The following is a 25,118-nucleotide window of genomic DNA, read 5'->3' as shown; positions in this document are numbered from 1 at the left end:
ACATTAATGATTTAACGTCATTATATAGCAAACTATACTATACATGTGTATGACTTTCAAATAACATACTAAACTAGAACGCTGAAATCATTTACAATAACTTTTTTATGACGTGCTGTGGTTTTATTTTTATAATGCTAATGGATATATTATAATCTCTTTTATGACTTCTTATAAAAACACATGGTCAGGAACATTAATACTAATATTTTGTAACTGAAATCTTGAAAATGAACAAAACTATAAACTGTTTTCAATAGGAGTCATACTGATACTTAAAGGCATAAAGGACATTTTTTATCCCAACCACCTCAAACCTTGTATCATGGAAGAGGAAAGAATGGATGTACGACACTTTTTTATCACCATGGAAACCTAACCCTCATGAAGGTCTGGTTGTCATGGTGACACCCAGAAGTGCCGTCTTTGACTCCCGCAGCACACACTCCACCTGTCAGAGTTAGAAAGACGCGCTGCTTGCCGTCCTTGAGACAGCGGTGTTGCTTGTTTTGGCAGAGATGTTTGTTGTTGACAGGAAGACAAAAATGTACCATCAATGACAAGTGGGCCATCTATTGGTTCTTTTCTGGGTCTTTTCACATTGTGATCATTTTGACACACTATACATACTATACTAGGTCCTTTGTTATTTCAACATGCTGTATGGTGTCGGTTTTTTTATCTGATATTTTCGATATCATAAACTATGACTTCTTATTCAATGTACTGTACAATTCATTTCTATTTTTTTGATTTTTAGAAATGCTATGCTATCACTTTCTTCAGATTTTTTCAACAAACCATACTTTTTTCAAGATACTTAATCCTGATTTTTTTCGACATGCTATACTATATACATTGGGTGGTTTGGCTTGGGAACCGGGAGGTCACTGGTTCAAGTCCCCGTTAGACCAAGTGCTACCGCGGTGTCCCTGAGCAAGGCATATATCTTTGCATATTTTCGGCATACATTAATATGCAGTATGACTACTATTGAGGGCCACATCAATTGTAAAAAAAAAGAATGATATAAGATTAAAGGATGTAAATTGTATCGTCGTTTAAAAGGTTTTAAAATTGAAGAAAAAGTTAAATGTATATATTTTCCCTTACATATAATCACTTAAATGAAAATTCTGTTATTTTCTAAAGATGAAATCCCAAAAAATAAAAACATCGGTGAAGAATCTTAGTGAAATAGAAAGTTGGTGATGTTCTCTGCGGGTTTCACCTCTTCCTTATTTTGCAATTAACGTCTAAAAATATCCCAGCAGCTGTAACTGACTGCAGCAGTGTTTTCCATGGAAACACACAGGCAGGATCTATCACGTAACAATAAACTGTCACCCTTTGCACATGCATTCGGAGCCTTTGAGCTCATTAAGTGTTTTTGCCAGCAACACAAAGGTCCCAATCCCGCGAACACATACCGAGGAGCTTTCAAGTGTTGCTCCTACAGGAAGCCCTGGATGTCGGGATGCTCTAATGATGTGATTCTACAGAACAGAGCCTCTATGTCCACATTGTATTCAAACTGAAATTAAAGGGAATTTGAGGAGAAGTTGCATAACGTGCTGCGCCTGGTATTCATTCAGTTATGCAGTCTAATAACATGCCTCGTGTAACCGTCAGCAACAAAAACGACCCCGGCCGCTTCAAAGAGATCCCTTTATTTGTTTTGAAATGCTAAGCTGGAACGGCTAAATTACATACATACATCAAGTTCATATCTTTGTACAAAGCATCCATCAGACACAGGGAGGGAGAGTGTGGTGTGAGGGAGGGTGTCTGTGGTTATGAAGTGTCTGGAGAGCGAGGGGGACATGAGTCGGGGGTTATTTAAAGTGCAGCTCAGGCGGAAGTGTCGAACAGCCTCCCGATCATCTCCTCCACTTCTTCCGGACGGTACTTGTGGTACTTCTCGGGGTTCTTGGTGAAAGAGATGTTGGCGCACCTGGAGAGGAAGAATGGTTCAGAGTGAAGGGAGGCAGACTATGGTGTGTTCTGATTAGCTGGCAGATGTAGTGCCACATAAGAGTTATTTAATCTTCTATAAAATCTCATTTAGTTTAGTCATTCTTTAGTATTATTGGAATTAAATTGATCACGTAATGAATAGGATAGAGACTGGCTTGGGAAATAATGGAAAACATGTAGCAGGATAATCAGGATACAAAAAAGGTCTCTAACTCAATTTCATCTCGGGCCACATTAGCATTATAGTTGCCCTCAAAGGAAAGGTTATAAATATACATATATAATAATGTATTATATTACATAATTGCTTCTGCATTAGATTATTATTGTTTTTGAGTAATAACCTAATTAATAACTACCTGAAAGCAGGAGTCTAGGAAAATAATTGCAAGCTGATATTTAAGAATTAAACAATTGTAAATTTATTTAAAAGTGTTGAGAACAAAAACACATGCTGGTCCTTTGATAAATTGGGCATGTACTGTACATTGAGACAAAAAGTGGGCTCACACTCACATTTCTCTGTGTTATTGTTCCATAAATCCCATGAATTTCTGATCATTTATAACCTTCATCAATCAGAGATCACATTTTTTTAGTGAATCATTAAAAAAAATCAACCACTATTTAAGCAGGCTATACATAATTTTAATTCAGCGATAATATTTGAATAGTCTGAAAGCCAAGACTTTAAAAGCCCCTGTTCCAGACCCTCCACCCCCCATAGTTTTTAATCGACCAAAAACCGGAACTGGTGTCGGTGGTTAAAGCAGACTGCTCTGTTTGGTGTCTCTGTGCCGCTGTAAATTATTCCGTGAGCTCTGTCACTGTGACCACTGTCAGAAACATCTGATATTGAGACACTTCAGTGCCCATGAAACAAAATGAGATGCATAGTGTTTCTTTTTGTTTTAGCTTTTAAGGTTCTTTGTATATTTAAATTTGGTGTAAATACTTGTCTTTAGCATTTTCTTTTTTACTGCTTAATAATTTTTCAAAATACATGTATTTATTATATTCATATTTTTGACCTCTTTTACAACTCATTTTCTTTCCTTTATGTTTGCACCACCAGATACTAAATCAAAATCCTAGTCTGTGTAAGCTTGATTCAGATTCTGATGGGCAACGTGCTTCTGTAAAGTGGCATTTAACCGTACAACACACTTTTCATATTCTTTGCAAGCTCTCTCGGGCCACATAGAGTGTGGTCATGGGTTATTTTGACACCTGTGCCTTATAGTCACATTAAAAAAAGACCTAATCAGATTACTGCTACATTTTTAAACAATGGGGATACTAGCAGGATTACAAAGTAACAATCACAGCATTTTTTTGGACTGCCTACAGCCACAATAATATTAAGGATACATTAAAAATGGTTTCCTGACCAGTAAAGTTGTGAGTAACAGTGTTCATTTTGACTCTTAGAAGCCTCTTTCTAAAGCGTTGTGGAGACTTTACACTCAACGTATTGTCCATAAATATATATCTACGGTAATACCATCAATCAGGAATAAGATTGTCAGTTGGACTAGCTGTTACTAAAGGATTTGTGCCCCCCCCCCCCCCCTCACCTGTGCAGGAAGGCCCTGTAGGCGTCGGACACCACCCTCCTCTGAGCCTGGCGGATGAAATCTCGCTGCTCCTTGTCTGGGATGGCCCAGCCCTTCTGGATCTTGCACAGCTCCTCCAGCCCGTCATTAAAACCCTGAGACACGAGGGGGGGAGGGGAAAGAGGTCAGGTCTGTTTGTTCTTCACATTCATGCTACCAAAGACACAAAGGTATTTGACAACGGGGTGCCAGTGTCGATCTGAGCTCACCTTGAACTTGTCTTTTATCACCTGCCGCTCCTTGTCTTTCAGCTGGAGGAAGAAAACAGCTCAGTTACAACATTCTGCCACGACACTGGAAATGATTCATAGTGAACACTTTGTACAATACAGGGGGAAGATATTTTGAGGAGCTGACAAGGATAGTTTGGATGGTTTTAAGTGCGGTTGTATGAGGTACTTGTTCATCTCCCGAGTCTTAGAAAAAGGATTGGTAATCAGTTGCTTCACTGAGGTTTATTTTTCCCCTTGTTGAATGGGTTACACTTTGGGAGGAATCTTTCTTTATTTGCTGCAAACAAACAGGTGTTTCAGATACTACGAACTTTGTAAAGCCTCAAGTTTGGAGATACTATGGAAAACAAGGAATGTATACTTTATCAACACTTTATCTTACAGTCTGATTTGGAACTGAAGGTAATTGCACTCTTTTAAAAGCCCCAGACTCCATAGAAGAAACAGTCATTTTATCCAACAGAAGATGGGACTTGCTGGTCTGTTTTCGGTGATTGTTTGAAGAAAAAAAGAGGCAGTGAAACACCTTCAGCTCCCGTTCTGCAAGGTAACAATACTGTTTTTTTCAATGCGGTCCGATAGCGTTACTGATCATACAGCTAACGGTTTCAGTTTCTCATTGTGTAACTTTCGTACCACAAGTGGTGAAAATATTCAAAATATAGATTACAATTAAAGCTATATTCACTTCCTGAAGTAGCTATAATCCCTTTTGCAGCAAAGACTGTACACAGCAGTACATGCCGGCTGTGGATAAGTACCTTACACATCCCCATTTAAAAAAACACAAAAGAAATATTTTTGTTAAAACATGGACCTGACTATCCAAGGAACCAGTGAAGTTACACAATGTACAACTTTAGAATCTTCATCTCAGTGTTCAAATGTAGAAGTAATTAAGAAACACTATACCAATTTGTGCTATCCTAATGTATATATGTGTTTCTTTCTTTACATGAGCACATGTTGGTTCTGAATACTGAGTTGGGATGGACCTGTAGGAGGCCCACAGCCTCAGAGGGCCTCTGTTAACACTATCACCTCATTCAGTGGCAAAAATCATACAGGCGTGTTAAAGTCGACACTCCTGTACCAGAGTTGGTGCTTTTCTCCGACAAGGAAAGATGATAAAATTCTGACCTTGGTGCCGGGTTGGAAGACAGGCATGTTCCTGTCGGTCAGATGCTCTGTGACCTTCAGCCAGCTGCGACAGAATCAGATACAGCAGTCAGGATGAGCGGGAACAGATGTTAGAGACTCAAACATTTTAACGCTTTTTCAGACGCAGGAAGTAACTAAGTACATAGTTGAGTATTTCCATGTTATGCTATTTTGTACTTTTACTCCACTACATTTATTTAGTTACTTTACAGATTTGGATTAATGATGGTAAATATAATCAGCCCTTAAATCAGACTGCAGTTCACCTGCAGTAAATCCAGCAGCTACCCTGCAGTATACAAAGCCATTCAAACTAGCTGCACCTTCACCAGCTCTGAGAACACTTTAATGATCAATAATTATAAAACATATCAGAGATATTATCCTGAAATGGACCAATCAAACAATGAGTACTTTTACTGTCGCTACTTTAAGTACATTTAGATGAGAATACTTTCTACTTTCACTGGAGGAACATTTTGATTCCAGGACTTTTACTGTGACGGAGTATTCCTACACTCTCAAGTACAAGATCTGAGTACTTCTTCCACCTCTGCTCTTTGTAGAGCTGCACCAAATGTTTTAACCGTAATGTTGACACTCAAATACAAAAAATGGGAATACTGTTTATTTTTTGCACGTCTATTCATTCTGTTGAAGCTCTGCAATTGTGCACAGTTACAGATAAAGATTTGGCACAAATAGACAATGATTCTATTATTATAAGCTATTCGTAGAAATACAATTGAGTGATGGCTGAGGATTATTGTTTACTTTTTTGTGGGATGCAAACATTTCCAATACATCGAAACACTTTAAAATGAAACTGTCATAAAAATGATAAACGTGGTCATTTCTAACACTCACAACATACTTTTATTTAACCAGAAATGCTGTTTCAATTTCTTTGAGCTGGTGTTAAGCTTCTTAATAAAGTGCTTTCTCTCTGGCTTGCAAAATGAAGACTCATTTTTTCTATATTTTATTAGGGTGGTGACGTAATAAAATATAATGCTTTGAAGCTTCATTTGAAAACGTTCAATGTGGTGCTGCCCTTTTACCTGCGCTGGTACATCTGGATCTGCTGCTCGATCAGCTCTCTGTACGAACTCTCCGCCTTTTTCTGAGTCACCGTCACCAGCTGGATCAACTCGGACCTGAAGACGTTCACAGAAGACACATTCAAGGTTTGGATGACAGATAACAGATTCTCCTACTCGGAGTATTATTCCTGTGGTTTTGTACAGGATGTTTTAGAGGCCATCACCATTTCCTGCTCGGCTAAGAAGGTTTGCAACAATAATGCACACTTGATGTTCACTGTGAGGAAGAAGTCAGCTCATAGATCCTCATTACTTACAGAGATGAATGGAAAACAATGAAGGCCACGCTGCCATCTTTCTTTTTCAGTAATAATTCAGTTTTATTAAAGATATTTCAAAAGATTGTGTCTTCTACTTGCCTGTCATTAAACTTCCATCATCAACACACACTGTATGTTTAACACCCCTCCTTCATCCTTTATCTCTCACAGTGTTCGATGCTAATGAGGGATAGTTAAAGTGCAGCTGGTTTCTAAATGCGCTCATGAATTATTTCATTACATTCCCATGGATGCTAAAATGATATTATAAGTATTCAAGATGTGCATATTGAGTGAGCACATAGGGTTAATTAGTTACATATTTTATTATAATTAGCAAGTTGAATATTTTCCTGTAGGTCTGCAACTAGCAAACCTTTTTTTTAAATTAACTGTTTTATTTATAAAAAGTTGGAAACAGTTGAATCTGCTCATCATGTCTGTGACACCAGTATGGCTTAATACTGTAGATCAGGGGTGTCCAAACCGTGTTCACTGAGGGCCACATACAGTGAAACATAGAAAGGTCTGGGCCACTTATAGAGGTGAGGTATATTGCCTCATAAGTTAAGTTATGAGATAGCACAATCAAATGTGGATAAGTTATGCTTGATAATTGAATGTTCTTGAATTGAATGAAACAAACCGCCTACATCACAGCTCTCCAGGTTGAATTATTTTCAATTTCTTACAAAAAGGTCAGGCAGCTCATCCTTTCAAAATCGCTTATGAAAAAGGGGAAATGCGAAGGGTATATTTCAAGCTAGTTATGCAAATAAGTTATTTATTTTATTTTCTTATCAACTAAGTTTTGAACTTGAAATTTATTTGAAAAGTGGGCTTATTAACACATGAATAGTACTGGGTAATATATGTTTACATCAATATTTAAGAAGTACAATATAAGACAAGCAATTATACTTTTAGAATTAGCTGAGGTCCGATTAAAAGTGGCCCACGGGCCGCAGTTTGCCCCCAGCCATAGTTTGGACACCCCTGCTGTAGATAGTCCACTATTAACATATATTAAGACGGACGATAATTCAGAATTGTTAATGTTGTTGTTTTCTATTTCCCCTTTACCATTATGCATTTGAAAATGATTGGTGGGAAAATGTACATTTGAAAAAGAAAATAAGGTTTAGTAGCTAAATCCTGCAAAACATTGGTGTAGTCCATTCAAGACAGTCCTGAAGAATTTAAGATATTGTACTCTTGTACTATTATTAATATCTCTGTCTCCATTTCATATGTGATGTCTTCATAATGGATCCAGTTCATCAGTATGGCGATTGCAGTTCATCTACAATGATAACTGATGCCAGTTTGTGAAAATCATGGATAAAAAAGATGAACACGTACTTCTCCAGAGACTTGAGGATGTAGTTGTAGTTGTTGTGCAGAAAGATGGCGCTCAGAGCCGAGTCCTCGTATACTTTGGATTTACTGAGCAGGTTCAGCTGCAGGTTCCCCAACACCTTACCTGAGAGGAGGAAGTCTCATCACTTTCCAGAACAACACCTGGATACTTCACAACAGAGCAGAGGCGGGGTCTTCTGTACTCACATATATAAGTGCTGAGGAGCCTCTTGTTGAACTCAGAGGTGTAGCTGCTCGCTGATGAACTCGTCTCTGGGAATAAATACAGACGCTGTCAGCCTCTCCTTCAGGTAGACTCAATAACCCACAGTTTACTACTTAATTGGATCTAATAGTACAGCGTTCATGTTCTAATTAGATCAGGAATGGGGAGAAAATCTCAACTCAATTGATAAGCATTAATAACAGTCAAAGCACTCGTGTTCCCATGGTAGCATCTACAAGTCTTTCAGCACATGCACATCAGATGAGGGGCTTATTGTGGAAGTGATTCCTCCCCCTTTCATTATGAATAAATCATCTACAATTATGGTCAAATAACATAAGAAGAAAACACTCCGACTCCTCACCAGGGGCCTACACGCGGCCTTTTGCTTACCTCGGGGGTCTAAAGGTATATTGTAAGTGTCCCCCAGTACTATTAGGGCCCAGGCAAGGCAGAAGAGAGAAGAGAAAGAGGCACAAGTGCAAAAAAGGTTAGAAAAGATTTGTTACTGCAGAGCAAGTCATCAGCCATGCATTGAGGGGTGGAGGGTTCCAAAAGAAGGCGGAGAGGGAGCCACAGAGCATCACATCTGGATTAGGACTGCACAATTTAACAAAACTCAACATCCAAAATCACAATAAGCGCAATATTTGGTTAAGGCGAAATATAATTCTGACTGCCTACAATCAGTACAGACTTAAAGAAGCCTTATTCTGCTCACTTTCAGGTTCATATTTGTATCTAGTGTCTCTACTGTGACATGTCTCCATGCTCTAATGTTCAAAAAGCTCTTTATTTTTCTCATACTGCCTGTGCTGCAGCACCTCTTTTCACCCTCTGTCTGAAACCAGAGCCCAGTCTGCTCTGATTGGTTAGCTGGCCGGCTCTGTTGTGATTGGTCAACTGCTTAGATGTGTGTCTAAAATGTCCCGCCCCTTAGCCTTTCATGTACAACGTGTTTGAGTGCTAGCCAATAGAAGCAATGAGTGTTACAGAGTGGTGTCATTATGTTATGGAAGTCAACAAAGGAGTCCAATTGAGGCGTTTTCAGGCAGAAACCCCAAAAGCATAATAGGGCCTCTTGATCATTTACATTTTTCAATTGTAATGTGAATAATGTTTAAGAAATGATAATTTCCCTTTAAATTGTATCGCAGTTGCATTTGTAGTCAAAATAATCGTAATTAGATAATTAGTCGAAGTCATACTGCCCTAATACTTATTTATAATCACCCTACAGTAGAGAATATTAACTGTAACAAATGAATACATCTTTAAAGAGAATATCACTGGGACAGGCTCCCTCTGGAAGAAGAGAACAGTTTTTGCGCTGCAGAAGAAGGAGAGTTAAAGGGGCTGAAGGTGAGGGCAGTCACAGATACAGAGCGTGATGCTGGGAGATTGGCGGTACAGCGGGTGTATTCGGAGGAGATAATAGGCACCAGGGTCAGTCTCTCGGCCTCAAATATCAGTAATAGGGATTCATGCTGCTCACACACACTGCAGGCTCAGTATTATGAAAGAAACACATTTTCTTGTTTCCACTCTGTATTTAGGATTTGGATTAAAGAGAAAACATGAGCTTAATATGAAGGAAAATATGCTCAAACACAACGTTGACATAAATCTCAGAAAATGTGTATTACACCTGTTTAATAGAGCTGCGACGATTAGGGGACTCATTAAAAAAATTATACTTTTTTGAGTATCGATTGAATTAAAATGGATTTCAGCCTCTCAAATATGAGGATTTTCTGTTTTCTCTATTTTAAATCATATATAAGTGAATATATTTGAAGTTTTAACTGAAGAAATTAAATTATAAAGACACTAACTTGGATTTTCAGGAACTATGATGGACATTTTTCTCTATTTTTATTTTTATTTCAAATACCAAACAATTATTTGATTAATTCATTCTATAGCCTGTTCCCATTAATGTATGCAATTTTCTATATTACTTGAAATGTCTTTACACAATTATATTATTGTAATCCTGCCGTTCAAAGTATTTTATTTTATAGTGTATATGTTTTTTATACCTTTGCTGCTGGATCATTTTATGTCTTACACTCAGAATGCCATTGTTAGTAACTCTTTCATTTGAAGAGTTATGCAAATACAATACTTATCTTGGCCTTTATTATCTGAAAATCCTAGTGACCCTCTCCCAATTATATTGTCTTCCTGTCTGCACCATAAGTGGACGCCTGCTTCTTCAAAATAAACCACTTTTATTTTCTGACCCTCGGCGTCAAGGACTGTTACAGTACTCATGTCGACCGAATCATAACTAAAAGTAATTTTATTTTCAGCCTGCCTGATTGTTTTTAAACGGTATGACCTTTAGTCTGACCATCCAGAAAAGAGAAGCGTAATGCTGTCTCTGACAATTAATGGTTTAATTTGTAAAGAATATTGTCATTATTTTGGTTGGACAAAACAATGTGGACTCTATATAACTATTTTTTCGATCAATGGTTTATTGATGAAGATAATAATCATTAATAGTTGCATCCTAACTTATTTTCTAGGAAATTATAGAAAAATGGTGAAACCAGAGAAATAAAGTGTTGATAAAAGTCATGCTGTTGTTTAGAAAGGGCTTATTTGTTTAGGAACATACTTTGTTTGAATTCCAACTTCATGTGTTGAAGAACAGGGCCAAATCCAGTACTGTCCAAATACTTCTGACAGGATACCAGGTGTTGTGTGCAGATTAACAGGAAACCTACGCTGAGGTTATTTCCAGCTCAGAGTAAATAGCCCAGTTTAGATCACAGACATGCACCACTGAGGTTAGCGCTAAAGCAAACAGCCTGTCAGCAGGGTAGCGGGTCGGTGGGGGGTCGCAAGATAGAAGGCTATCCGCTGCTGTGGGTGTGTCTGTACCTTGTGAGGCCAGCATGGCTCCGGCTGTCTCGTGGAAGTCCAGCAGCTGCTGCAGGAACAGGATGGCCTGCAAGACAGAGGTCAGGGTAAGAGTGGCCCCGGCTTATTCATTAAACTGAGGGCTGTTAGCGTTTCCAAGGGGACCACCTGGATCCCCCGGAGATGAACAAAACAAGCCTTGCGGAAAGGTGTTGAGTTTGAAGTGCAGAGAGAGCAAATAGATCCTGCCGTGTTACGCAGCAGGAGAGCGGGAGTGTGAGCTTACGTTGCTGGTCAGCTCGTGTACTGTTCCATCCTTGGGCATGTTGTACTCTTTATCAGGATCATTCTGTGGGTTAAAGAGAGAGAACATTTACTGGATGAGACAGTGACAGACAGTGGTGAAAAATAACTAAGTACATAGATCCAGGTAATGTACTTAAAGAGGCCCTATAAGGCTTTTTGGAGTTTTCCCTTTTTGTTATATAGGTGTTTAATCATGTAAATGATTAAAGCCTTTCCGAGAACCAGCACCTTATCGTGGTGGAGAGGTTTGTGTGCCCCGATGAACCTGTTGTCTGGAACCTTGTGTTCCTGGTAGGGTCTCCCATGGCAAATTGGTCTCAGGTAAGGGGCCATACTAAGATTGGTTCAAAAGACCTCATGACAAACAAACTTGAAAGCGAGGATACCCGGCCCAGAGGAAGCCGGGGGTCTCCTTCTGGAGCCAGGCCCTGAAGGAGGACTCGTCAGCGAGCGTCTGGTGGCTGGGCTTGCCACGGAGCCCGGCCGGGCACATTCCGAAAAAGCAACGTGGGCAACACCTCCGATCCTCCGTCCCGCGGGCCCACCACCTACGGGAAACAACGATGGGGTCGGGTGCGCTGCCAGAAGGGTGGCAGTGAAAGCAGAGGGTCTCGACGGACCACACTCAGGCGACAGAAGCTGGCTTTGGGGACGTGGAATGTCACCTCTCTGGGGGGGAAGGAGCCGGAGCTTGTGCGTGAGGTGGAGCGTTACCAGTTGGATCTGGTGGGGCTCACCTTTACGCACAAGTTCGGAGAAGCCACGGAGAAGGACTTTCGGTCGGCACCAAAGTTGTTCTGGAAAACCGTCCGACACCTCAGGAGGGGGAAGCAGGGAACCATCCAAGCTGTGTACAGTAAGGATGGGACGCTGTTGACCTCAACTGATAGTGTGTTAGGGCAGTGGAAGGAACCCTTTGAGGAACTCCTGAATCCGACAATTCCGCCCTCTATGTTAGAGGCGGAGCTGGAGTGTGAAGGGGGATCAACTCCAATCACCCGGGGGGAAGTCACTGAGGTAGTTAAACAGCTCCACAGTGGCAAAGCCCCAGGGGTGGATGAGATCCGCCCAGAAATGCTGAAGGCTCTGGGTGTTTAGGGACTGTCATGGTTGACACGTCTCATCAACATTGTGTGGAAGTCGGAAACAGTACAGAAGGAGTGGCAGACCGGGGTGGTGGTTCCTCTTTTTAAAAAGGGGGACCAGAGGGTGTGTGCCAATTACAGAGGCATCACATTACTCAGCCTCCCCGGGAAAGTTTACTCTAAGGTGCTGGAAAGGAGGGTCTGGCCAATTGTCGAACTTCAAACAATGTGGTTTTCGTCCTGGTCGTGGAACGACGGACCAGCTTTTCACTCTCGCAAGGATCCTGGAGGGGGCCTGGGAGTACGCTCATCTGGTCTACATGTGCTTTGTGGATTTGGAGAAGGCGTATGACCGGGTTCCCAGGGAGATACTATGGGAGGTGCTGCGGGAGTATGGGGTGAGGGGGTCTCTACTCAGGGCCATCCAATCGCTGTACTCTCAAAGTGAGAGCTGTGTCCGGGTCCTCGGTAGCACGTCGGACCGATTTCCGGTGAGGGTTGGCCTCCGCCAGGGCTGCGCTTTATTCATGGACAGGATTTTGAGGCGTAGTAGTGGGGGAGGGGGTCTGCAGTTCAGTGGGCTAAGGATTGCACCTCTGTTTTTTGCAGATGATGTGGTCCTAATGGCGTCATCGGTCTGTGACCTTCACCACTCACTGGATCGGTTCGCGCCGAGTGTGAAGCGGCTGGGATGAGGATCAGCACCTCCAAATCTGAGGCCATGGTTCTCAGCAGGAAACCGATGGACTGTCCACTCCAGGTAGGGAATGAAGCCTTACCCCAAGTGAAGGAGTTCAAGTATCTCGGGGTCTTGTTCTCCAGTGAGGGAATAATGGAGCGTGAGATGGGCCGGAGAATCGGAGCAGCGGGAGCGGTACTGCAGTCGCTTTATTTGGCATCTCCCTTAGGGATAAGGTGAGAAGTTCAGTCATCCGGGAGGGACTCCGAGTAGAACCGCTGCTCCTTCGCGTTGAAAGGAGCCAGTTGAGGTGGTTCGGGCACCTAGTGAGGATGCCACCTGGGTGCCTCCCTAGGGAGGTGTTCCAGGCACGTCCAGCTTGGAAGAGACCAAGGGGTAGACCTAGGACCAGGTGGAGGGATTATATCTCTTCGCTGGCCTGGGAGCGCCTTGGAATCCCCCAGTCAGAGCTGGTTGATGTGGCCAGGGAAAGGAAAGTTCTGGGCTCTCTGCTGGAGCTGTTACCTCCACGACCCTGACGGAAAAGCGGGAGAAGATGGATAGATGGATGGATGGATCATGTAAATGGTCTGCAAAGGCTTGGATCACTGTGTTCCCTCCAGAGGGAGCTTCCACCCAATCAGAGCAGACTGGGCTCTGGTTTCAGACAGAGGGTGAAAAGAGGTGCTGCAGCAGAGGCAGTATGAGAAAATAAAGAGCTTTTTGAGGTACTTGTACTTTACTTGAGTATTTCCATTTAATGCTACCTAATATCTGTATTCCACTACAATTTAGAAGAAAATATTGTAAATTGACCCACTACAATATTCAACATGATTAATTGCTAGTTACTCGCAGGTTCATATTTTAACTACAAAAATCGAATTATGACACACTATTATAGATTAAGATAGACGGTGGAGATAAGTTTAACAAAAAGTAATTAAACGCATCTCCCCCTTTACCTGATTCAAAATGTAAATGGTTTACTGGATCATTAACTGGAATCCAGTGATATAATAAATACTATTCCTAAAGCGGCCATTCAACACAAGGAGTGACTTTTAGTTTTGGTACTTTAAGTATATTTTTGATGCCAAGTCTTTTGTACTTCAGTAACATTTTGAATGCCAGATTTTTTACTTGGAACAGAGTATTTCTACAACGTGGTAGTATTCATTTTATTTAACTATTGGATCTGGGTACTGGGTGACAGATGTTAAAAGAATGAGCGTCTTGCCTTGATGCTGTCTGCGAACTCCTCCAGAGCTTTGGCACCGATGGTCTCCATGGAGGTGATGAGAGTGGGCAGCTTGTTCTTGGTGCTTGCTGCTGTCCCCTGCACACACAGTTATAGTCATACGAGTTAAATACACACATCCAGCATGTTTTCTCCTCATGCTGTGCAAATAAAGAGACTAAAGTGATGAAGACCTGCAGCGTGGAGTCAAACTCAGACTTGTTCATTTTCAGGTGTCTGAGGATAGGGAAGATGGTGAGCACGGCTGAGTAGTCGTGACGCATTATGGCTCTGCGAGCTGCAGAGACGATGTTGTCTCCCTCCAGCATCAGGTTGTCCAGCGCCTCCTGAGGACAGGAGACATATAAAGGAAGCAAGATATTTATAGAAGAACTGATGAGGTGCGGAGGCAGCTTCCGAAGTAAATCATATTAACATGAACAGGTACGGATGAAAAGTTTCTGTTTTAAATCAAACATCAGGTAAATTGAATGTGGGTGAGCCCAGGTCATTCACTTATCATCATAAACAAAATGCTAATACTCATTTTCACAGGAAATACACAAAATGTTCTGGAGTATTTACTGAAGCAGTCTATCAGAGGGCTGTCACATAGAGATAAGCAATCCGTTTCATACTTTCATTTCTTGTATGGGTCTGGCTTTGATAGCAAAGTAAGCTCTCCCACTTGCTTGTGACCCCTTTAGAGCTCATTAAAAACCTGCTGTTTTATTTACATCTTATGATGCTTCATTATTATTACACTCTTGAGCCCTTAGTCAGTGACATGTTTTGATTTGTGCATTACCTAAAGGAAAGTCACTGAGTAAAACGTCGGCTATTATTCGGCTGCACCAGAGGTTTTCAAAGTTTGAGAAGGGAACCTCTAGGGGGGCTCCAAACAGATTACAGTGGAGCCATAGTGATTGGAAGTGAAAACACATGACAAAAGTAATTAAAATGTGATCACATAATAGCCTAAATATGAGTGATTTGTTCATAGAGATTAATCAGACGTAAAGTACTTTTAGAGAATTGAACCGTTCCCCCTTTCCAGCGTCAGAGTTTTAGAAATGAGTGTCTCTGACCTGGATGAGGGAGTCGAAGGTCTTCTTCTGGTGGTGCTCAGGGATGATTTCTGCCAGCAGGGCGTACTCGCTCTGGGCCAGCTTGACAAAGGCACTGATGCAGTGGATGTAGGAGTCAATCTCTATGTCCAGAACATCGTCTTTTCCTGAGAGGTACACGACGAAAGATCCAGTAAACTAAAGATTTTTATACAATACATGTTCTCTGGTGTTTGAGATGGTGATGAACAGACAGTTACTGAGTTTGTGTGTGTGACTGTACTTTTTTGGTAAAAGAAAATTAGATGTTTTATTAAAGCTGTAGTAGGTGAGACTTTCACATATTAAATATGGGAGCCTTTTTTGCCAGTAAAAGACAGAAACACGTCTTGTAGTTGTGATGAAAAAACTGATCCTGTTTTTTTTATTTTGAGAAATTGAGTTATTTAAAAATATTACTTGGTTCCTCAAAATTAATAATATGACTAATAATGACTTACTATCAACTTTAAACCTCAAAATAATGAGTTAGTATTTTAAAATAATGACTTAGTATCTCAAAATAATGAGTTAGTATTTTAAAATAATGACTTAGTATCTCAAAATAATGAGTTAGTATTTTAAAATAATGACTTAACATGTTGTAGTCATGATTAAGTATCTCAAATGAACGACATTGAAATCTCAAAATACTGACTTAGTTTAACTGAATAATTATAGTATAGTATTGCAAAATATTATCACTTAATAATTCATAATATTATAATTAATTTCAGATGCAAAACCTTATTTTTCAGAAATTTGGTGCATTTGGAAAAAGTGTTCTCATTATAACGACGTAAAGGATCTTTCTTTTTCATCACTTTGGCGGAAATGGGGTTCCATACATCAGCTTGTTTTGTTTTGTTGGATATGTTCCTTCTCTCTCCCACATGTTCCCGTCACTCACCTGCGGCGGCCCCGTGCTTCTCGGTCACGGCGTCAGAGAGGTGTTTGACCCGCAAGTCATGATCGTAACCTGGTGGGTGGGGTGGGGCAGCAGGGTTACAGGCCTAGTCAAACCACAGAGGTCGTGACTAAGCCCAGAGTGGGGGGGGGGCAAACCTGAACCTGGAACATCTGTACCGACCACCACCAAGCACCCAGCAGGGGGGAGAGGGAAGCAGTGGACACCCTTTGGAGTCAAGTGTAAGTGTTGGGGTTGTGTGTGTGTGTGTGTGTGTGTGTGTGTGTGTGTGTGTGTGTGTGTGTGTGTGTGTGTGTGTGTGTGTGTGTGATGTGTGATGTGTGATGTGTGATGTGTGTGTGTGTGTGTGTTGTGTGTTTCAGCTACATGAGAGCAACGAGCTTCAAGAGAAATGTCACAACAGCTTTTGATCCATCGGAGCTCTTTGAGTTCTTTTTCATCCTTTCACACTTTGACACTGTTAAATATCATAACTTTCCTACACACTGCCTTCTACTTTTGTGCGTTTCTTAAAATGCCTTAAGTAATCCATACTGGGTATTTGAGTGAAGCAGAGGATAACATTTCAGCAAAATGCTCAAGAAAAGAGGACTCAACAGCACCACCTGTGGCCAGAATCTCCAATGGGTGCCTTTAACCTGACTTGAAAAGTTAGATTGATAATGGTTCTATTTAATTGTCTCCATTAAGATACAATTGTTTGAATTAAAAATAAATAACTATAGATTTTTCCTTCTCTTTGTCTGATTATTTCACCCCCCCCTTTTTGGTGACGTTAATTTATCATGTCAATATTGTTGCGGTTAAGCGTGTTTTTTTAAAAGGGGGTACATTAACTATAATTTATTTTATTAGGGTATTAATAATCTCATGTCTTCTGTTATGTTTGAATGGTGTGAGAATTAAGTCACAGTTAATGTTTAAGATCACAGACATTTTGTAGTTTGGGCTAAAGTTCATAGAAATGTTAAAAACAGAACCAGAGATCCAGAAATTATTAGAAATTATAGCTACTATAATTTTTTAACAGTGAAAAGCATTTAAGGATGAATTTGCTTTTAATTATGTAACTTTATGTCTGATCTTAAAGCTGTTGTGACGGTTCTGAGGAGATTTATGTGTGCCTGTTGCTCTGAGTGAGAAACACGGAGACACGGCATAACCAGTACACTGAGCGAGGAGGGAGAGAAGACACCGAAGAACAGACCGAGGTGCGTTACCTTCCAAAGGAGTGAGGTTAGAGCCCCCCTTTTTCCCATCCAGCCCATGCTGTGAGTACTGTTTCAGAAGGTTCTGAGCCTTGCGAATGGTCCCTGGTCCCATAAACACAGAGACAGAGTCCAGAGGAGGAGGAGGGGGGGGGGCAGCGAGGTCCAGACAGCCAAGAGGAAACAGAAGAAGGAAGAAGAAGAAGAAAAATGGAGAGCTAGGAAGTGAGTGATGAAACACAGAAACCACCACCGAGACAGGCAGCAGAGGTTTGTATGTAGAGTGTGGGGTGTGTGGGGGGGGGGGGGGCACAGCCTAGCACCATAGCTACACAACAGGATGACCAGGTGAGACAACTACAGCTACGTCATGGAAACACAGCGGCACACAGTACTCAGGGTCATGTAAGAGCAGAATAAACAGGTTAGGTCAGGAGTAAACAGCCATCACAATTAATACAATTAACAGTCATATACAGGATTAATATTTCTAATATTACCGTAACATTCTAGTTTAATATTGATATTCTCAGGATTAAAACACAATATATTAGTTTGGTTAGTGAGATTGTTAGCACACTGAAAGCTGCATTCATTGATTGGGGAAAAATTTGCTTTGTGGAAAGAAGAACTTTGCAAAAAGCTGAAAAGGCTGGTATAAGGATTAGCATTTAAGCAAACAGTTGCCGACCTACACATGCAGCAAACACACAGCAATGTTATTATCTTTTTGGATTGTCCAACAAATTATTAACCAATGTTAACCACTTTCAGCTCTGGTTTGGTCTCCACCCTGTGTCACCCCAGTACACTTCACTGTAATCTGGCCATGTTTTTACTTTGAAAACCTTCTAAATGTTATTTTAGTTTTTATTCAACAGTTTGCATCTTTTAAAAGGATATGTCTGTGATCCAACAGATGTCCAAATTATAAAATAGTTGCCTCAACTGATTTTTAAAACTTTTTTCAATATCCAAGTAGAGGCCGAAGTCTGAATAAATGTTAAAAATAAATGTTGGTTTCGTTACGAGCAACATTTTTATCACTCCAGTCCAACTGTTGACGTCTGTAAGACCTCAAGAATTTTCCTAAACATAGGCTACAACCTGCGACTGGATAACATTTTTAACAACTACAGTATGTGACACAATCTCAGAGCAGCAGGCTGAGGTCACAACATGAGTTTAGATTTGCACCTACTGGATCTGTAGCAGCTAAATGCTTAAGTTTCCTCACCAGTAAGACTCTTACTGTGTCTGTCCGCTGGTCGATGCTGAGGAGGTAGCGTACTAGCTGTATCAGAGCTTTGTACCAAAAGGAGCTTGAGTATCATCACTGCAACCTCTTTTACATCACAGCCATCTAAGCCACTTATCATACAAGATACTAGTGATAAGTTGAGCTTTCAAGAGGGTTAGAAAAGGTGAGAAAAATATGTCCACACGCTTCACTGCCAGGACATCTCTCTTGACTACCATTTCTTCTTGTAATCGTGCTGTTATGTCACAGCACAAACAATAGCATGTCCAAGCGGTGAGTGCGTGTTGCTGGAGTTCATTCAGACCCGAACTTTCAACAAAAGAATAAATTGAATGTAATTCATAAAAAAGGCTGTTTGATCATTTCAACAGTGCAGACAGAATTGGGCCTGAGGTTCAGCTGTGTATTTGCTGTCTCTGATCAAGACTACACACGGCTCTGTCACTGCACACACATCCACACTGCAGACTTTTACACACACACACACTGAAAATCCTACAAGCTCTAGTTTCATGGTGGCTAACTGCTGGAGACGCACAGGCGGCAGGTTTCCATTGACACGACTGAAATATTGGGATGATTACACCCTTTCATACCAGTGTTTCATTCTGTTAAATATATAGAATGTATTGCGAACACGCTGTCTATGACACTTTATCTCAGTGGTGAGTCAAATGATTATTATCTTAAATTTAGCAATAATGTATTTGTTTATAGTCGTAATACACCACTGTATATATTGTAATATACCCATTTTTACATATGTACGCTTGTTGAATTTTTACTTATCCTATCTCTAACCCTAATTTCTTTTAAGATAAATATTTGTATTCTATTTTATTTCATTTTTTAAATATAACTCCTTGTGTTTATATTCATGGTTTTTAATGGCACGATTTTACTACGAATTTTTAAATACGTTTTTTTTTTTATTATTCTAAACTGGATTAACTGTCACACAACCCTATGTACTGCCGGTATATATTAAGTATTCTGCTTTGGATTCTTATAGGACTTCAATTTTATAATCAGTGACATGCTGAGGCGGTCTGCTGTTGAAAGTGTAATTTGTCTTTGTAAATGTTTTTTTTATAATTCAATTTTTTTGTAATTATTATAAGTTTGACGGTCTTTTTCAAAGTGGGTGCTGAACTCTTTGCTCTTCTGTTCTCCCTTCCACGTACAAAAACACACCCCATATATGTGTGATATAATATGACATACAGTCACAACTGCTTAGGAGTTACATTTAATTATTTTTAGCATGAGTGGGCGCGCGTTTCTCTCAGAGCACGTAAAATCAATTTCAAAGCTGATCGAAACTCATTATTTTTTATAAATTCCACTGTTTCAGTCCCGAACCGTCTTGGAAGTTTCCAACAGTTCATTAACCACAGAGAAACTAGAGGGCTCCAACTAAAACTACAACATAGTACACGCCTCCAGAGAACTAACACACTTCTAACATCCTGCTAAACAAACTCATGCTGCCTTTAATTTGCCGTGAAGTTTGGCATTCGACAGACAGAAGCAAGCAGGAGGCACACTAAAGCTTTCTGTTTACCTGGGATGTAGACTGTCATCACAACATAGGGATTATAAAAGAGGAAAAGGATGAAGGATTAGTTGAAGAGGACTGTAAAATCAAAAGGAAACACAGCGTGGAGTGCTAGTGAGTAGGATCATTACAAAAGTGGTGGAGGATGCTTGAAACAGAATAATGTGGCTGGATGGTGATCTGATCAAACAATGGAGTGACGGTTTGGAAAAGTGCGGCTATAATTAAATAATCAACATTATGCAGAATCATGCTTCTTTGTTGGATTAATCTTTTAAGGAGAGGCTTGTAAATCAGAGTGTTGAGTGGAGTGATCATGAGTGTCGTCTGCTGCTGACCTGGTCTCTTGGGAGCCTTTTTGGTGGGCGTGTCCTTGCGTTTGGTTTGGACGGCGGGCGAGTAGAGGATCCCGGAGTTGGCGCTGTTCTTGCGGAAGTGATCCTTCAGGCCTTTGATGGAGCGATCCAACTGGTTGGACCTGATCTGGAAGTAGACATTCATAAAATCTGCAAGAAAGAGAAGAAGAGTTTAAGTGCAAGGTTGAAGTTCATGGGGTAACTTTGGTCATTTTCAATCTGGACCATCATTTTGTGTAAATTATTTTCGATATTGGTCCAGTATTGAGTACTGCAGATGCCGTACAGGCTGTTGCAGTCTTGCTCATTACAGAACCAATGATTATGATCATACATCAGTACTTTTCAAACTTTTTAAAATCGGTCTGACTTGAGCTAGATCGCTAAAGCCTTATGGGGATGCGGCTCTCACGCCATTGTGAACCAATGCTGATTTCTTTTAGCACAGCTTGGGGAGGCCTTTTTCAACCTAGAGCCTGATATTCTGTTTAAGTTATGTGGAGAAATTATTTTTATAATTAGACGAGTATTGAGCGAGAGCGCTGGAGCATCTAAATAGGCTGCAATGGCAGGCAGCAATTAAGCACTGTCAAGGTACGTCCACTCAGTGCTTGTTTTGCCACTCACAGGCTAAGATTGTAATTATAAGTGTCTGACAACATAATGGAAAGAAGAGAGAAATAGTGCCCATAAGGATTACATTGTGGCCTGTTTAGTGCCTAGTAGTGGCAGCGCTCTCCCTCAATACAGGACACTTGTGCTAGACACCATGTTGAAGTTGCCCTGTCAGCTCCGGACAGCGCAAAGTGAAGCTCTACCTTATGAACGCTAAAAGTGCTTGTTTTTGCAACTGATAGGCATCGATTGTTATTTTAAATGTCTGATCATTCTAATACAGGGATAATTAGTAGTGAGTGGTATGAAAATGTTTGTATTAACATAATGGCTTGTACATGCATTGTCCTACGATTATATGATGTTGGCTGTAGTCTTTGTGGTGTGTTCAAGTGCAACTTTTTGGTGAAGGCGCAAGACAGGTGAAGCTCTGTTACAAATAGTTATTAGATGTTGGTTTTGTATCTCATGGCCTTAAGGATTATCCACTGTGGAATGATAGAACAGATGTTCTCTGATTTCACCACCAAATCTCTCTATGTGGAAGACCTGGAATACAGGAAAACTAAAATAGGAAATGAAGGAAATCTAGAGGAGGAGCAGTGAAGAAAGCCCAGCAGGAAACACAGCCTCACCCTGGTTGCGTCCGTACTCCACCAGCCAGCCGGCGATGCAGATGATGTCTTGGAGCACGGCTTCGGGCAGGTGTTCCAGCACCACATCCTCCTGGACCTCCAGCTCTTCGTCCACACTGATGGCATCCAGGATGAGGATGGGGGGAACCGGTTTACTGTAGCGGGTCAGGAGGCTGCGGAACTCGGCCTCCAGCAGCTCTTTGCCCTTCTCAAAGCGTGCTTTCTGTACAAAAGAGACGACACTTGTCAATTTCCCCGGAATTTGCCCTTTGTTTATTTATACATATAAAAGGTTTACAACTACACTACCTGAAATAGGTAAAGATGGCTGGTTATACTTGAAATGAATCAAAGGTCAGTTATATGTTTAGACAACAAACTGGGTATTTTCATCTCATTCACACTTACGCATCCAGCACCTTCTAGACTTGTGGTAGTGTGTACTGTCTTTTAGGAATCAATTTACAAGTCAAGTCCTGGCATAAATAAGTCTAGTCTTCTCTTCTATCATGACATGCTGCTTCTAATGATGAAAGTGTTGAATGTAAGGATATGATTTAAGGCATGAGTTTTAAAGAAACCATTCAAATAAATGATTTGATAGCAAATCTTAAGGAATATATTGACATTTTTTGCATTACGCTTATTATCTTTCTTGCCAAGAAATAGAAAAGAAGAATGATACCATCGTCATATCATGTCTGTATGTTACATTTTAGAGCCACTTAGCTTAGCTTAAAGACTGGAAGTATGGGGAAACAACTACCCTGACTATCTGGTTGTGGATGCATAAAAAAAGTACAATATTATCTAAATTTCAGTAATGAGGCATGTAATCGTTTACCAAAATGTACATAAAGGTTCAAATAAAGCTGAATACTGTACCACTGTGTTGAGTTCAGGGCTGTCAGGGTTGTTGTCTTGGAAATATTCCACAGCTTTCTGAATCTTTGCTATACAAGCAAGGTACTCATCCAGTCTACCTGTAGGCCTGCAATTGAAAAAAACACAATGCATCAGTTTTCTACATTTGTTCAAAATCCATCAACTCCTCTTCAAGGTGGAGGTTGTTTTGTTGTACCAGTCAGTCAGAACAACCCACAAACCAGGGATCAAACTTAACTTTTCACCACCGTCCCGGAAACGTCCCGAAAAAACATTTTGAACCGTCCCGAATCGTCCCGAATTTTCCCGAAAATCTTTTTTACATTTTGAGTTGTTACGTACTGATAATATAATAAAAACACAATACATTATGTTGATAAAAATAATATATATATTTCCAGCCTAGATTTGTTTAGCTTCAAGATGACAACCAACACCCTCAGTCACGGAGCTGTGGCCTACGTGACCTTCTGCCACTACTCCACCATTTAGTGACTGCATTTAGTGGGTTGTATTCGTCATGAGGAGGGCTATGCATTGAGATTTGCATGAGGCTGTTAAGAGTGTCATATGCTAGGCGAGACCTCCACTCCCACATCATACTGGGTGGCTGAGGCCTGGTTGGGCTATGTGCTGGGGCTGGGTACACTCAGACTCTTTTGGCTTCAGCCAGCGCAACATCGTATCGAGAGTAGAGCACCACAGCACAGTGACAGCAGATCTTTGGTGACAGCATAGGCGCCGATTCCGTGGGTGCTTCCGGGCCCGAGCACCCACAGAGAAGGCTGAGAACCCACGTGCCGTGCATGTCATGCCATGGAAGCAGCGGGGCGAAGAACTCCACGACGCGACACGATTTCTCTCTGATCCTGCATTGTATTGCCGAGTGTGTCTCACTTAACAGCACAAAGACGTGTATGTCTCCGTTCTGGTTCGCAGAAAGTGTTGAAAACTTAAACAGAAAAATGTAGTCAGTCAAAATTCTCTTCATCCCGAGGTTGACCCGAGAGAGAATATTGATCCTCCCGATGACCATTAATTACATCCCCGGGACGACGGGACGCCGTTAAGTTTGATCCCTGACACAAACACCCCAGTCTCACCCCTCTCTGATGATCCTGTCCGTGTCTTTGGCCACGTGGTAGTAGCTGATGACGTGGTCCATGCAGGACAGAGTCTTGTCCACGTTCTCCTGCAGACGCTGCAGGTTCTCTGTCTGTTTGTGCACCGGGATGATGGAGTTCTCCAGCTGCATCAGGCGGCTCTCGAAAGACGACAGGATAGAGACCTGCAGAAACAAAATCAAAATAAGCATTAATCAGCCTTCTTACTCTAAAACGTAATGCATGTTTTATTTTATTCCAATGTGCAGTATTTCATTTTTACATACCGTTATATCTTATTATTGGCTGCCATTGTTTATATTTCTAAATGTTTACTTACCACTGTATTATTTGCAATTGTTTCTTGCACAAGCGTAGAGTATGTGTTTTTTATGTCCTGTCTAGTGTGCATATGACTGTCAGGCCATTGAATCCTTTAAACTTTCATATCTTTTTATCTTTTGTAGTCTTGTTATGCCTGGAAATTGAACTATAAGACAGCTTCATTCCTTGTGCAGAAATCAAACTAAGTTAAGTAAAAATAAAACAAAAAATCTAAACAAAATTCCAAGGTAAAGGGTACATGCATCAGGAGGGGGAATACAAAAAAAGAGTTGGTTTGTGGGACTTGGTATTTGTTCTTTATTTACGAATAAATGAATGTCTTTACTGGAATAAGGTAAGACTCAACGTGTGTGTGTGTGTGTGTGTGTGTGTGTGTGTGTGTGTGTGTGTGTGTGTGTGTGTGTGTGTGTGTGTGTGTGTGTGTGTGTGTGTGTTTTCATACCATGCCCTTAGTCAGCTGATCACTCTTCTCCAGGTTTTCTCGGATGAATGACAGCGTCTCTTGCTCCTGTAACATCACACATAAAATCATTGACTTCATATTCTAATGCTGTCATTGGTAGTTAACATGTGTTATGTACAAATAATTACAATGTATACAACAAGATACATAGATATCGCACTAAAAGGCTGGCTTGTGATGCTTCCTGTCTGTCCAGCCATAACTGACCTGCTTCAGTTTCTCCTCTATCTCCCTCTTCCTGGCCGACGCATCCTCGGTAGGAATCATCCTGGAAGTAATTCCCATCAAAGGACGGCCACCAGTGTATTAAAAAAGATTAAAAGCTCGATTTAGACCTTAGAAAAGACAACAATGACGAGCATAACGTACTGTTTTGGCTAGCTAACAACAACGATATCAAGCTAAACAGCTTTACGATCTCAAAGGATAGTTCCGGTTTAAGTTTCAAAGTAAAACAACACTGAGCTTGAAATGTGTGAACATTGTTTCAAATGGAAAATACTTAACAAATTTGAAAACAAAAGAAATGGATAATAACC

The 25,118-nt window shown here is 40.7% G+C and overlaps 1 protein-coding gene across 5 annotated transcripts; it reads right to left on the bottom strand.

Annotated features, from left to right (window-relative positions):
• Window positions 1–1,654: 1,654 nt before the first annotated feature.
• On the bottom strand, window positions 1,655–24,998 carry exoc7 (exocyst complex component 7). 5 transcript variants are annotated; one of them, XM_063893288.1, is made up of 20 exons: window positions 24,787–24,998; window positions 24,559–24,624; window positions 23,772–23,956; window positions 22,669–22,774; window positions 21,784–22,006; window positions 20,516–20,683; window positions 20,184–20,195; window positions 17,371–17,463; window positions 15,205–15,350; window positions 14,311–14,463; window positions 14,117–14,215; window positions 11,093–11,155; window positions 10,828–10,894; window positions 7,917–7,982; window positions 7,713–7,833; window positions 6,049–6,144; window positions 4,967–5,030; window positions 3,803–3,844; window positions 3,555–3,688; window positions 1,655–1,954 (listed from the first exon to the last, which is right to left on the bottom strand). In XM_063893288.1, the coding sequence occupies exons 1-20, from the start codon at window positions 24,862–24,864 to the stop codon at window positions 1,852–1,854; spliced, it is 2,085 nt and encodes a 694-aa protein (XP_063749358.1). In that variant the 5' UTR covers window positions 24,865–24,998; the 3' UTR covers window positions 1,655–1,851. The 5 variants fall into 5 exon arrangements, with proteins under 5 accessions (XP_063749358.1, XP_063749360.1, XP_063749359.1 ...); XM_063893290.1 differs by lacking the exon at window positions 17,371–17,463 and adding an exon at window positions 16,133–16,201; XM_063893289.1 differs by lacking the exon at window positions 20,184–20,195.
• Between the last annotated feature and the right edge of the window lie 120 nt (window positions 24,999–25,118).

Source organism: Eleginops maclovinus, chromosome 10 (genome assembly GCF_036324505.1).
Source record: "Eleginops maclovinus isolate JMC-PN-2008 ecotype Puerto Natales chromosome 10, JC_Emac_rtc_rv5, whole genome shotgun sequence".
In the NCBI taxonomy this organism is placed as follows: Eukaryota; Metazoa; Chordata; class Actinopteri; order Perciformes; family Eleginopidae; genus Eleginops; species Eleginops maclovinus.
This window is presented reverse-complemented; position numbering and strand designations above follow the sequence as displayed.